Consider the following 13,916-nt stretch of genomic DNA (forward strand, 5'->3'; position numbering starts at 1 on the left):
CTAGCAATCCTATTAGGGATGAATGTCTCTTGACTGCCTCCTCTTGTTGCGGGAATTAGGGGACCTCCCTCTCGCTCGCTTCTGAGGTCGGTTTTCAGCTACCTCAGTAGCCGTAGCAATTCTTGATGGTGCTAGCGCGGAAGTGAGCCTATCACATGTCAACGGAGAATGAATCTCTTCTCAAGACCACTAGTCAATTGGAAAAGGAGGGATTTGAATGATAATGCATGACAGTCTCGTTATACTCCTTCGTAGTTGTTGATCAATGATCACTCCTCGATGGTGCCGCATATCCTTCATTGAAGCCGAAGATGGCATCGGAGATGTTTTGGAATTCCCAACTACAGTCAACCAAGGACGAGGTGCTTTCCGCATCTTAGCATTGTTCTCGGACGCGGTATCGAAATGACTGATTGGAATATTTTCAGCAAGCTGACGACAAATGGTTGTCATCATCTGGCTTTGGTGCGGTAGGCAATGATTAATATGGATGCTAAGCCCCCTCAGCCATGATTTACCCCTGCGAAGATCGCCGCAGGGGCGCCTCGCGCTGTTCAGTGGACTTGGTTTCTTGCAATTTTTTAAGGGTAACACCTCCTGCACTAGATACTTAGGCTGACTGCTCCTTGATTTTTGAGTTCTTTGAGGCGCTGAGAACATATTTCAGCCCAGGCACACAACGCTAACCAGTTAGTACTGAACAAGCTAGAGGTCTGTCAAGGGAAAACGAGGGTGAGAGCGTCAGGCTGAGAAGTTAGGGAAGTTGTTCGAGGAACACAATCTTCACCCGAGATGCGCATTCGACGGGTGAAGAATTCGAGAATCCCAGAGCCTCCCTCGAACAATGCTAGACTCACCAAGTACTCGATGCTCTGCTACAGCCATTATTTAAGTTGTAGCCAGGACAGGGTTCACAGATGGTCGGATAGATAGAAGAACTTAAGGTTTGTTCGAGACCTTTGCCAGAGTAACACGTAGAGCGACACTTCGCCGACAATTTCCAGCGGGTGGCGGGTATGTACAACCAACCCATGAGACTAAACCAGCGTTTTTAGACTGCCCGCCATACGTGTGTAACCCGGAGATGATTTCAATTACAAAGTGTATCTGTAGTCCGGATTGCACTGCCATTTCTCAGCGAGGCTTGACAATTCTGCGTCCCTTGCTGTGCCCTGCAAGCCCGTACCCTCCGCGGCAGCTTGCTCAAGCTTCCTGTTACGCCAAGAAAGGTAAAAGTGCAGCATGGTTGCAAGTAGCATGCAAGCTGCTGAGAATGCGACATTGGCGACATTGGCCTGCCAGTACCTCGGGCCTTGCGACTTGGGATAAAAATAGCTGGCATAAATGGACGCCAGATTTGAGCCCGCGTTGACAACAGCATAGGACACTGCGCGCTTGGATGATGGGCGTGGAAGTGTGGTTGAGACCCACGAGAGGATGCAGCCGAATGAGCCATAGACTGACATCATCATGAATGTGGCCGTGTACCGTGCCGCGACATTCAGCGTGCAGGCGGAAATAATGAAGCCAACGCTGCAGAATACCTGGGGCCAAAGGATATGAAGCCATCGCTCGCGTGCCTTGTCGCTGTGCCATGAGTTGGCGATACCTAGGATCGCGGCGAAAACATAAGGGGGTGCAGAAAGCAGCAGGGTTTCTGTTTGCGGGTAGCCCAGTGTCTGGACAATTGTAGGGAAGAAGTTCGTGAACGATGCCGCGGTGTTCAGGCCAAGCTGCATGAACCAGACCAAGTAGAGAGCCGGATCCGTGAAGGCCATCTTCAGGCCTGCAAACGCACCTTTCGCGCGATGGTCGTCCTCTTCATTGGCTTCTTCGGCGATCCGAAGAACGGCAAGCTTTCGTTCGTCATCAGAGAGCCACTTTGTGTCAGCAGGGTAGTCGGGCAGGACGAGGCTGGCAGCGATGGCAACAGGAATAGTAGCCGTGCCTTCAATTATGAACAGCCATCTCCAGTCCGCAAGACCAGCTTTGCCATCCATGCCGCCCATTATGACGCTACCCAGAAGACCACCGAAGGCGCCGGCCATCTGACCAGCAGCATAGAGAATCGAGATCCGCTTTGCCAACTCTGTCTTGGTATCTAAGTAAGATCAGTTCGAAATTCACTTCGCAGTGCTATACCACTTACACCAAGATGAGAACAAAAATAGGGCACCAGGGAAGAAAGGAGCCTCCACGAATCCAAGCAAGAACCTCAAAGCAACCATGCCCTGGTAACTTTGAACAGCGCCGGAGCATGCGCTGACGCAAGCCCAGCAGCACATGACAACCGGCAGGAAGATGGAGGGACGGACCTTGTCCAGGATCATGTTCGTGGGCACCTGAGTCAAGATATAGCCAACGAAGAAGATGGAGATGATCGTGTTATACTGGGTTCCGACAAGGCCGATATCTTCTTCAAAGTTACCTAGGCGAGCTGTTGCGATATTGTTGCGATCGAGGTAATTGAGGACGTCTGGGAGTTTTGTCAGTTACTCTGCTTGTGGTCAGATATTCGATCGTCCTTACAGATCAACATCATCAGCGGCATCATTCGACGATCGATGCGACGCAGGAGAGCCTTCTCTTTGACCTCTCTATCTATAATGAAGGGCTCATCTGGCCTGACGGCCACTCCCAGACTTTCCAAATGGAAGTCGGCTGAGTTCTTCTTGTCGATGGCTGTATCGGCCATGGTTACAGTCATCCTGTTGATAGTGATGTTGCTCGAGAGTGGTGGCCAATGCCACGTTACGACCCCGTCGTTATATAGTAACACAGGGCAGCATGCCTCGAGACGCGTAGGAGCTTAAGCGAAGCTGGGGGGCGTTCAGGGGCGAATCGCAAAGTTTTCCGACAACTGAAAATTGACACATTTCCCCAATTGTAGGTTGCGATCGGCTTCCCCCCGCACACATCTATGATCCTTGGGGGTGGCTTCGGGGACCCCATAGCTACAGGTTTTCCTCTGGTTTAGATTGACAAGGTCGCAACTCAGGAACCGTGGACTGACTCTCTGTTTCTTGCGATATGCAATAGCCGATCGCAAGGCGTCGCTGTCTATAGGTGGAGGCATCGCCAGGGAGACCATCATCTCTCTTAACATCACACTAAAACCATACAAAACAGTATTTGCCGTTCGCGGGAAGAAGAATAACGAACCTCTGGCAGTCACCCAGACATAGCCATCACCATGCCTTCGGCAGACAAGCCTATCCTCCTTCACATTGGGGACCCTATCAAACACAATCCCAAAGTTTATGAGCGGCTGACCGAGAACTTCACGATCATCCGACCCAGTGATGAGGAGAGACAACGGCCCTTGTTCATGGAAGCGCTCAAGGAGAAGCGATGGGGCGACTTTGTAGGCATCTTCCGGCCTTTCTGGAATACTGGCGGCGAGATGGGACGGTGGGACCTTGAACTTGTCTCGTTACTGCCTCAATCCGTGAGGATCTTCGCAAGCGCAGGAGCAGGATATGATTGGGCTGATATTGATGTTCTGGCGGAGCACGGTAGGAATTGAGGCGGCTGAGGCGATTTTCGCTGACTGGCGACAGGCATTGTGTACTGCAACGGCGCCGCTGCTTCATCCGAAGCTGTTGCCGACATGGCGATTTTTCATATCCTGTCAGTTTTCAGGAACCTTACCTGGTCGCATTTGGCTGCAAGGTCTGGCGAGGCGGAGCAGTGGACTGAAGCTCATAAGTATGCGACGATGACTGCACATAACCCCAGTGACCATATATTGGGCATCATTGGCTTGGGAAACATCGGCCTGAGAATCGCCCAGAAAGCTTACCAAGCTTTTGGCATGAAGATCCATTACCACGACATTGTGAAGAAATCGAGTGAGATTGAAGGGTCAATTGAGGCGACGTACGAAGCGACTCTAGGGGATCTCTTGGCGACGTCGGATTGTGTCGTGTTGGCCACTCCATTCGGTGGAAAGAAGCTCATCACAAGAGAGACACTGGCCGAGTTCAAGACCGGCTCACGATTTGTGAACATCGCTCGAGGCACGCTTGTGGATGAAGAAGACCTGTACCAGGCACTGAAATCCGGACAACTGTTCGCGGCGGGACTGGATGTGTTTGAAAATGAACCCCACGTGCACACGGAGCTGACGAAGCTTCGACAAGTCACCCTAACTTGCCACAACGCTGGTGGTGCAATTGAGACGAACTTGGGATTTGAGAGACTGTCGATGGAGAATTGTGAAGAGTATCTACTAAGAGGCAAGGCGCTGACCCCTGTAAACATGCATCTCTTGGAAAATGCTTAGGCAATGGGAGTCACAATAATCACTTGACCAATCCTGCTTTCCCATTGTATTTTTGCGTGATTGCTCGAGCCAGGGACACTTCTCGACGGCGGTCGTGTTTGTCAACTTGGCGTCCGTAGAAACATGTGTCTCTCCAATTATCAAACGTCGGCTAAGCTATGCCCTTTTCGGTATATGCGATCGGCTCTGCCGTCGAATAAGGATCTCCATGTTGTTAGGTGGGTCTTGGGGAACGATGTCGCCTGGTGGATCTCGGACGTTGATAGCCAGGAAAGTAATGGTAGCACAATAGGGACTGCTCGCAAGTCGGTGGACATGCGAACATTGGGCCTTGATTCACGCTCGTAAGATAAGCGGGATGACGTTCAGTCTGCGCACATCCACCAAGCAGTCATCGTATCACGGATTCGAGGAGAGTCGTGTAGAGACAACCGTAGCAACTTCTTCTCACGCCGCAACTACGACGCAGGTGGCCAGAGCAATGCTTTCACTCGACAACATGATCGCCGGTAACGGGACAAACGGTAGCACCAACACCAGCAGCACGTTTCCGCCTGGTATTCATGTACCGTCCTTGACCTTCTTCAAGAATAACAGCAGTCAAGAGATAGACTGGAGCGAACTGCACAAGGGACGTCATAGATCAGACAACTGACGCCAAGGTGGCGGGCGCTGACTTCGTCCTGGTACTGGTGTCCAGCTTCTTCCACTTTGCGATGGATCAAGCAGCCATCAATGGGTTCTTCCGTGAGCTGGCGGACAGTTCGGCATTGCCAGCCGTGATATATAGCTTTCCTGGAGTCACTGCTGGACTGGAAATTGACTCTGAGATGCTGGAAGTCCTCGGTCAACACAAGAACATTGCGGGTGTGAAATTAACGTGCGGTGGTATTGCAAAGGTAACGAGAGCTGCTGCTATCTTCAAGCCGTCAGAGTTTGCGGTGCTTGCAGGCAAGAGTGATTGGCTTGTTCCCGCTATGGCTGCAGGAAGCGTTGGTTGCATTACTGGCGTAGCAAATCTCTATCCCAGGATCTGTATTCTAGACTTCCCTCGAAAGACCGCTGATCTGTTGTAGACATGTATTGCCGTCTTCGAACTTTACAACAAAGGTCAGCTGCAAGAAGCAATAGCGCTACAGGCAGAGCTGGGCAAGATGGAATGGGGCATCAATGGCACCAAGTGGGTTGTTGCGCAGCTGAGGGGTTACCCTGAGCAGTCCAGTCACCGCCGTTGGCCGTATCCTATCTACTCGAGCGAGGAGAGGCAGATACGGATTATGAACCAGGTCTCTCCGTTAACAGCAGTTGAGAACAGATTCGCAGTATCATCATAGAATTACACGATAGCAAAAGCCTGTTGGAACATGTGATGTGAGACTTCCCGTACATCAACTCTGGCCCGCCCAAGATCCTGGCGGCGTTGGACTTCCGCTAGAAGCTCAGCTATGCGTTTAGCATTGGACGCGTTGTGCTCCATGCTGTGGATTGTCTGAATGACCCATTGACGCTCGTAGGCATCATCCTCCTCACAACCCCACATCAGCAGTGGCCAAAGCATGTTCACCGGCAACGTCTCGGGAGCAGAAGTCATCTCGTGTGCAAGCATCCCAATGGTTGTGAGAGCAACACATACATTGTTAGATCGAGGAAGGTGCTTGAAAGCCACGCGATGCAAATGGATGTAGCAGGCATAGAAGTTGGCCAGATATGACTGGAAGCTTCTCGTGACGGGCACGACAAGCGCCTGGGAGATGAACTTATCGGTGAGATGGCCACCAACCGCGTAGTCCATCAGTGTCGGCCTCTGTTCATAGAGGTTTCCGAGATCTTTTGTAATGCTAGCTGCAATTGTCATGACCTCAGTTTCGTCCTCAACAGTGCCTCGACTGCGGTGCCATTGGTCGATCATCGTAATCCTACCCATGAAGGACTGAACTTTTTGAAAGAACTCAATACCAGGTTGATAGAGAATGTCGAAGAGGGCTTCTTCGACCTCGACCTCGACATTTTGACGAGCGACTAGCGGAGAGGCAGGGGAGCCTTTGTTGGGAATGGGAGCCGCGACGTCCACTCTATCGGCTACAAAGAGTCCCTCACCACCAGCAGAGACCGCTCGAGCGTCCAGTAGACGTACCCATGAGATCAGTTTCCGCTCCAGCGGTCCAAGCTGAGCCCTATCTGCCTTTGTTATTATGACATGAGCTTCCTTGAGATTTATATGGGCAATCTCGACCCGCTCAGTGACAAGATCCGCATACGTTAAGAGGAAGATTGTGGCCAGGATATGCTTGAGGCCTTGCGAAATTAGCTGCACATCCTTGCTGCAGTCAATGAAAGTTCGAGATAGCTCTTTACTCGCTTTGTCGTAGAAGCTTCGGTGATCCATGTTCGGATCTGCACCAGAGACCTTATGCTGAACGGCGGAGAAGGCCATAATCGCCAGGCGAACCATCTGGGACTCGCTGGACATGGCTTCAAAGAGCGATCTTGTGGAGAGCCACCTCGGCCCGGTTTCTATTGGCTCCAGAATTGGAGGTACCTTCATGTTGAAGAAATTCTCGACAAGTTGAGGATTCTCCGCGAGGCTAGTGGACACAGCTGAGGGACTTAATTGAGACAATTTTATAGCTGTTGTATCATTCGGGAGGCGTTGTCCAAAGCTGGTCATCCCATAAATGCCATCATCTGCCCAAGGACAGTTGGCGACACCTGAGCTCGAGGGACAATCAGTGAAGAGATTGGCATAGTCGAATGCGTCGAATGCGTTGGCTTCGTAGCTAAGGCCAGGCATCAGCTGTCGGTCATTACGTGCCGCGGGGGGGTGCAGTCCTCGCAAGCCGGTTAGAGGCCAGCTACACTCAAGATTCAATCGCCCACAGTGCGAGCAGCGAGGCTTCTGTTCATTGCACCGAACTTTGCGCCGCTTGCAGGTCAGACAACCATCCTTGGAGCGAGCGGGCCTACGCTTCGAGCTGTCCATTGGCCAGAGATGAGTAGAGCAAGAGATGGCAAAGCCATCCGAGACGCTCGCAGCTTGGTCGAGGCGCAAGATATGGCAGCAGAAAGAGATGCCGCATGTGAAAGCACAAATTGTACTATGTTGATAGCAACTAGGCTTCTTTGCCTGGCTAGTATAGACCTCGGAGGGAAAATGGACTTTGGCGCTAACCTGTTTCTCCAACCCGTCGACTGGGATCACCCCATGAGGGATTTGACGTTATAGATTCCAATTGTTGTTCGAGGTCTTCTTCTTTAAAGAAGGAGGAACCTTGGGCGGATTTAGGTATAGCAGCCGACAAAGTTGATGATCGCATTGATCATCGTCTCATTGAAGCGAAGGCTTGAATACTCTGCTTACTAGGGGGTCTAAAGATAGGCTATATCTACTATAACTAGCGGATTGACATATTGTAGAATAAAACGGGACCGTTAGGTAAGGACGAAGGGGTAGGGTGAGTGTTGGCTAAGTGAGTCGAAGGTGAGAGGCACCCTGGAGGGTGAAAGCCTGAAAGGAGGGTGAATTTGGAGGAGGAGGTTTCAAAAGCGGCATGGTCGAGGTGAATCCGCACGTGATCTCCGAGTACGCATATTGTGCTCGTACATTGCTGGTGGTGCCAAGTCTTTTGAGCTACCGGCCTTGGCAGTTGCAGATGCAGGAGTTGGACGGAGCTGTTTGACCAGACATTCAATCTGCAACAGCTTCGAACTACTCTTACGCGCCCCATACGCACGCTTTGAGTCTCCTGTATGTACCCAGAGAAAGTCGTGAGACTCCTCGACTGAGGCTAATCCGGTCAATCAGCTCAAAATGTCGTTTGTCATTCGCAGAAGTGTGTCGACTCTGGTCCCTCCCAAGGTAAGGGCAATCTCAATTGCAAATCTTGCTGCATTTGTTGACTATTCTTCCCTAGGTTGCAAATCCAGCGGTAAGCTCACCACTTCCCCCCCCGGATCTATGAGACCTCGCGCTGGCAAGCGTGCCGAAAGATCACCCCGAAAATCCGATCGTGACACCACGAAGCTCGATGCATCAACGCTTTGGACTTAGGACCTTCTGACATTGGAACAGGGACTTGGGGCCGCCAAAGATGCCGTCCGCATGGCAAGAATAGTGAAATTCTACGAGAGACTACCAAAAGGACCAGCACCGGAGAGAGCGGCTGGCGGCCCGTTGGGATGGTACCAGGCAAAATATTTTGGGAAAAACCCCTCCGCAGCGCGTATGTTTGTGCAAGATATCTAACACAGCGCGGGAAACTGACGTGAAGTAGCTATCTGGCACGTTATCTTTGGTATCATGACACTGGGTTACAGCATGGAGTACTACTTCCATTTAAGTATGAACTACCATCAGATACCAAGTTTGGGAGATATTGGCTAACCCGCGACACAGGACACCACAAGAACAACGCCCACTGATTTGAAAATGGTTGTCTTAGATGGGAAGAAGCAAGACTGTACATAAAATAGGAATCAAGGTAGTGAGCTTCTCATGAAGCTCTAGACCAATGCAGGTGTTTATCACTTCAACAGCATGTTCTTTCTTTGGGAAACATTGTGATCATCCTTGTCCTCTGTCTGTCCGTTTGGCATTAACCACCGACAGTTCAATGATCGGTATGAGTGAGAAATGCTGTGAGCACGGTCCATCCGACTGAATTGGTCGAGTTGTAGATAGGTCACAATGAACTCCGGCTGAGCGTTATTCTGGAAAGGGAATCGTATTAGTCCATGCGCTGGTCTATTTGTGGCACCACTTGAAATCATCTAATGATGTGCAATGACCATGGATTGCCCGTCTACTCGTATGACTCCTCAGTGTGGTGCTGAGGATTACACATGAATATAGTGCTTCCCACTAGGTGAACTCTAGTAAACTCTATGCTAAGGCGTCTGGGCTTAGGCGTCATTACCCGGTGATGCAGTGTCCTTAGGTAAACCCTGCGACCACAAGCCCAGGCGAAAGTTAGGTGCCCTCGGCCCCAGCTGAACGTGCCAAGACCACTTCAAATCTCTCTGATCCTGAGTTGAATGACTTGGACTTCACGAGCGCAGCCTCTAAACCCTCCTATCTCTCTATCCATTCCGCGGCCCATCCACCTTTTCTCTTCTTCCTCTTTGTATTCCTCTATTCCTTGTTGAGGCATCGATAGAATCCCTTAGCCTCCTAATCCCGATCACTGTACCATCACTCCATCGCGATCCGTGACGCCTTATTGCGTTACCGGACCACGCTGAGCAGCCTGGCAACCGTGGCAGACTACACACCCTAACAGGTACATATCTTGTTATCCATTGCCAGCAGCTGGTGTCTGACACTGCGCCACTCCAGATCCGAGTTTGTTATGGCAGAGCAGAGAGCACAAGATGTGGTAAACCAAACTCTGTCGGTCGGCGACCTCTCGCCCTCCGACGCACCTGAGACCACATCCACACCTGAGATCAAACTTTCTGGGGACGATACTGCTGTTGTAGAGGTTGCACCTAAAGAGAATGGAATCCATATGCCCTTTAAGATGGACGAAATCGACGATGTCTCTGCCCGATCAGACACAGACACCAGCCGCGCAGATGGCAGTGTCGCCGGTGACAAGCCTACTGAGCACAAACCTTTGAAGAAGTTGGTCGCCAAACCCGTCAGCTTTGCCAAATATTCTGTTCCTAAAGTCATTGCGGACAGTTCTACGGCCAAAGGCACTGACAAAGGTACTGTCCATTATACGCATTCTGGTGGCACAACTGACACCCCGGATAAGCTACACCTCCGAATTCCTTGTCTTCCTCTACTCCACCCGCTGGCCGTCCGCGTCTAGTCGCTAAGACGACAAGTTCTCTCCAATCAAAGACCAAATCTTTCAAAACTGCTGCGCCTGATCCCATGCAGGTCTGGAACAAGAACCGAGGTATTATCTCTCACCCAGCTTGTCTGTCTGTCCGTCTATGCTGACCATGTACACTAGTCACCCCCCAACCATCGACGAAGCATTTGACCGACGAAGAGCTTAAGCAGCAATATGGCATTCATCTGACATCGCGCATACAGGAGGATGGAGACGGCAAAGAGGCAAAATGGGCAGATATTGACGATGATGAGGACGATTGGGCACCGGAAACGATTGAGTGGAATGATGGTACCAAGAGCACCCTCACTCCTGCCGAAATTGCTCCTCCCCCAACCCAGAAGCCTGTGCCATCTGCTGATACGAACGACGAATCCCAACCTGCACAAACCCACAAAATTCTACCTCCACAGTTCACCAGTTCTGTTGGTCCAAATGCCACCGTCTTGAAATTGGGTGCCAACGCTGAAAGGCAGCAAGCACAGAAAGCGGCAACTCTTCTGTCGAGGAGCCCCTCCGACAAACCCAGCCTGATGAACCCGAAAGCGAACCATGCACCAGCCCCTTCTAAATCACCGTGGGCGCCATTACCACCTGTAGACAAAGTCTCACCAGTCGCTATTAACCCACCGCTGTCTATGCCACCTTCGAATCGGCTCCCTCAAAGCACTGTCAATTCCCAAAGTCCCTCGGCTCTCTCAGGACCATCCCAAGCTAAGGAAATTTCGGCAGACGACTTCAATCGATCATGGAGGGAGACTTCGCCTGGACAGACACGTGAGCTGTACATGCCAAGTTCTGGGAAATACGAGGCGGTTCCTGAAAGTCGAAGACGCATGTCGAGGAACGATCAGAACTTCCGTGCTGCTGCTGTATTACAGCGGCCCAGTCATACTGACGTGCACGCCCCTGCTGAACCCTCAGCAGCTTTCCAGACCAACAGGACAAGCATGGACTCTGCAAGACGAAGGGCTTCTTCCACCATTTCCGGGGGTAGCGGGCAGTTCGGGCGACGAATGTCGATCAAGTCTAGTGAACATGCCACCCCCGTCTTCGATACTCATAAGATGGCAATCGAAGTTGACACAGCGCCACTGTCAGCGGATGGGACTATATCAAACACTCAGACCCCTACCTACCAAGCCCGAGGAACGAACGATTACATTTCTGTAGGGCCTGTGTCAGCAACCGAAGGAGACATCGAAGCACAGCGAACACAGCAGAGAGCTCTCATGAAAGAGAATATTGAACGTGCAAGAAAACGCAAAATTGAGGAAGAGCAACGGATGGAAGCTGAGAAGCAAGAACGAATTCGAGCTAAGTTGGCCTCCCTTGGCCCCACTACCACCACAAGCAAACCGGATGAACACGTCCATGATAGCGTGCCCAAGAAGATTCCCGAGCAGGCCCTGGCTGCTTCTGCAAATCCATTGACAACAACACAATCTCCACCAAAGCCACCGCAACCACTTGCTTCTGGAGAGCCACAGCAATACGGCATGATGAAGGTATTTCCACTTGATTCAATAAAGAAGCTTGGAACGTCATTGTCTCGTCCTGTGGATTCTCAGAAGACAATGCCGCCAGCAAGAGTTGAGTCCAAAGAGCCACCAGTGGAAGAACATCAAGATCCATCCCCTATTGTCAATGGTGCTAGAACGGTTCCCGATACACGGCATCCAAGTAACCAGGACGTTGTTAGCCCGCCTGAGCCTAGTCCGAAATTTCCAAAGCATACTTCTGGGAGTGATGCACGCAGCGGCTGGAATGACTTGCGTCACGACCACCGGGGTCCACAGACAAGCAACCTTTGGGGGGTACCGAATTTAAACAATAAAGCCCTCGGCAACGGAACCTTTGATCAAACCCTAGCAGGCTACGCACCTCAAGATCTATCGCGCACGTCCTCTACCGCGCAAGGCTGGATGAATGGCAGAACTCCCCATGCCGGACGCTCACCTCAAACACAACATGTGAATCACGCAATTCCAGACTCTCGTTCATATTCATTTCAATCTGTCACCTCCCCTGATCAAGGTCCGCTTGCTGTAGATAGCGAGATTGATTCTTTATTTCCCACAACAAAACCTACGCCGATTGCTCCTCCTCAATCACAGCACGTTCAGCCACCAATGAACGGGTATCAGAACGGGTCAAAACCCACAGGCTTAGAGGCATGGGGCAATTTTCACGCCGTTGCTGGCCAGCAAGAAAGAGCTGAGAGCGAAAAAATCCAACGAGAAATTGCTGCTCGCCGTGAGGAAGAACTACGCACTGGAGTTCGTCAAGGGCCCCAATATACTTTCAATGAAACCTGGAAGCAAGTTCACGTCGGTGATCAGGCGGGGCAGCGTCACCTGGCCAATGTTTCTCAAACAACTGTACCGCCGTCCACTGTCTTTGGCGCGGTCGGATCGCTGTCCAACACCGACACTCTTCCAAGAATAGGAGCTGGCCAAGCTGGTCGTGGATCTCGATTTTTCCCGCAGCAATCTGGTAATCAACCACAAGATCGACGCGCATTTACCTACAGTCATCCTGAGCCGCCCCGGACGCCATCACCTCCACCAGCCGAAGAATACGCCAGTCTTCATCCTGCATTCGATGGAGATTTTGCAAGGCCTGTTGTACACTTTCCTCGAGAGAAGGCTGTGGTCAAGCTTCCACCAGCGATGCCACCAACTCCTCCAAGCCCAGTCCAAGTTCAACCCGAAGTATCATCTCAGCCAGAGTCGCATGGTCCATTGACATGGGCAGCTAGAGTCTCCATGCCGCCACCTGCACCTGCAGCTGCCACTCCAATGCGGTCAGTGTCGACCCCCATTGTTCAAAACGCTTCTTGGCAAGAGCGATTTAACGGATTGCTGGGGAGGAAGTCCTCTCCTGCCAAGGACGCGGCACGACTCGTGGGGCCTGCGCTTGCTGTTGCATCTTCTACCAAAGAACCTCTTGATGTACAACATGCCTCAATTCCGGCAGCATCCGTCTCCCTTCCAATCCACATTGAGGTGGAGGCAGATTTCGCCTTTGAGGATGAATCGGTCATCACCAAAGATGTCGAGAGTGAGGATGATCTATTCGAAGATCGAGAACCAGGCTCGTTACCTGCCATCAATTTCCCTCGAGATGCATTGTTACACACTCAATTTGTCTCGACAACGACATCGAGAATTCCACCACTTCCTGTCGAACCCACATCCACCGCCCCTTTCATGGTGAGCAATCTTTTCGAACGTCATAATGGTCCACAGAAATCTCAGTTCGCTATTATCCGAATGCCGGGTTCGCTCAAATCCACCAAGAAGGATATTCCGTCGAAGGCAGGACCCTTGTCGAACCCCGGACCGCGTCAACGATTTGGTAGTGGACCTCCCAGCTCAAGTGGTTCATACAGCGGTCGAAATCCTCGCCACCGAGCCAATCCCCGATCTCGTCAGACGTCCAAGGCACACTAGAGGGACTTATCGTCTGTCCGCATTTCCTATCGAAGGCCTTGGTGAACATTCCGGGCAAGTCTACTTAACTTTGTCAGGATTTTTTTCCCTTTGCCAAATAGAAACTAGTCGCCTTCCCTTAAGTTTCAACAAGGAAAGGAGGATTGCGAAATGTCTGCGAGTGCGGAAATCTTACCAGGCCGTGTGGCGTCCAGAATCGGCGTTGCGAATTGCAATGGGCAAAGGAGAAACCCACCCTTTCTACTTGTACTATCGACCTTTTCCTTGTTTTTTCTGTTATCCAACAGATCAGCTCAGGGCCTGAAGATGCCTTCTCTCTCTCTCCGAAAGCGTGCG

General features: G+C 51.3%; 6 protein-coding genes across 6 annotated transcripts; 4 read left to right on the top strand and 2 right to left on the bottom strand.

The window, feature by feature from the left end:
* Positions 1–1,094: 1,094 nt before the first annotated feature.
* A1O9_10930 (uncharacterized protein) lies at positions 1,095–2,695 on the bottom strand (the record flags this gene model as incomplete). The annotated part of the gene is made up of 3 exons (XM_013400158.1): positions 1,095–2,101; positions 2,150–2,476; positions 2,530–2,695. 3 exons carry the CDS (start codon positions 2,693–2,695, stop codon positions 1,095–1,097), a joined length of 1,500 nt encoding a protein of 499 aa, XP_013255612.1.
* A 498-nt stretch (positions 2,696–3,193) lies between these two features.
* A1O9_10931 (alcohol dehydrogenase) lies at positions 3,194–4,285 on the top strand (the record flags this gene model as incomplete). Its single annotated transcript, XM_013400159.1, has 2 exons — positions 3,194–3,515; positions 3,561–4,285. The coding sequence occupies 2 exons, from the start codon at positions 3,194–3,196 to the stop codon at positions 4,283–4,285; spliced, it is 1,047 nt and encodes a 348-aa protein (XP_013255613.1).
* Positions 4,286–5,001: 716 nt separating this feature from the next.
* A1O9_10932 (uncharacterized protein) lies at positions 5,002–5,361 on the top strand (the record flags this gene model as incomplete). The annotated part of the gene is made up of 1 exon (XM_013400160.1): positions 5,002–5,361. One exon carries the CDS (start codon positions 5,002–5,004, stop codon positions 5,359–5,361), a length of 360 nt encoding a protein of 119 aa, XP_013255614.1.
* A 260-nt stretch (positions 5,362–5,621) lies between these two features.
* A1O9_10933 (uncharacterized protein) lies at positions 5,622–7,076 on the bottom strand (the record flags this gene model as incomplete). The annotated part of the gene is made up of 1 exon (XM_013400161.1): positions 5,622–7,076. The coding sequence occupies one exon, from the start codon at positions 7,074–7,076 to the stop codon at positions 5,622–5,624; it is 1,455 nt and encodes a 484-aa protein (XP_013255615.1).
* Positions 7,077–8,351: 1,275 nt separating this feature from the next.
* A1O9_10934 (F-type H+-transporting ATPase subunit F) lies at positions 8,352–8,636 on the top strand (the record flags this gene model as incomplete). Its single annotated transcript, XM_013400162.1, has 2 exons — positions 8,352–8,505; positions 8,557–8,636. Coding segments are annotated over 2 exons (234 nt in total), but the record flags the coding sequence as incomplete, so codon positions are not given.
* A 994-nt stretch (positions 8,637–9,630) lies between these two features.
* Positions 9,631–13,580, top strand: A1O9_10935 (uncharacterized protein; the record flags this gene model as incomplete). The annotated part of the gene is made up of 3 exons (XM_013400163.1): positions 9,631–9,991; positions 10,042–10,188; positions 10,246–13,580. The coding sequence occupies 3 exons, from the start codon at positions 9,631–9,633 to the stop codon at positions 13,578–13,580; spliced, it is 3,843 nt and encodes a 1,280-aa protein (XP_013255617.1).
* Positions 13,581–13,916: the final 336 nt, after the last annotated feature.

Source organism: Exophiala aquamarina, assembly GCF_000709125.1.
Source record: "Exophiala aquamarina CBS 119918 chromosome Unknown aczIA-supercont1.15, whole genome shotgun sequence".
Lineage (NCBI taxonomy): Eukaryota > Fungi > Ascomycota > Eurotiomycetes > Chaetothyriales > Herpotrichiellaceae > Exophiala > Exophiala aquamarina.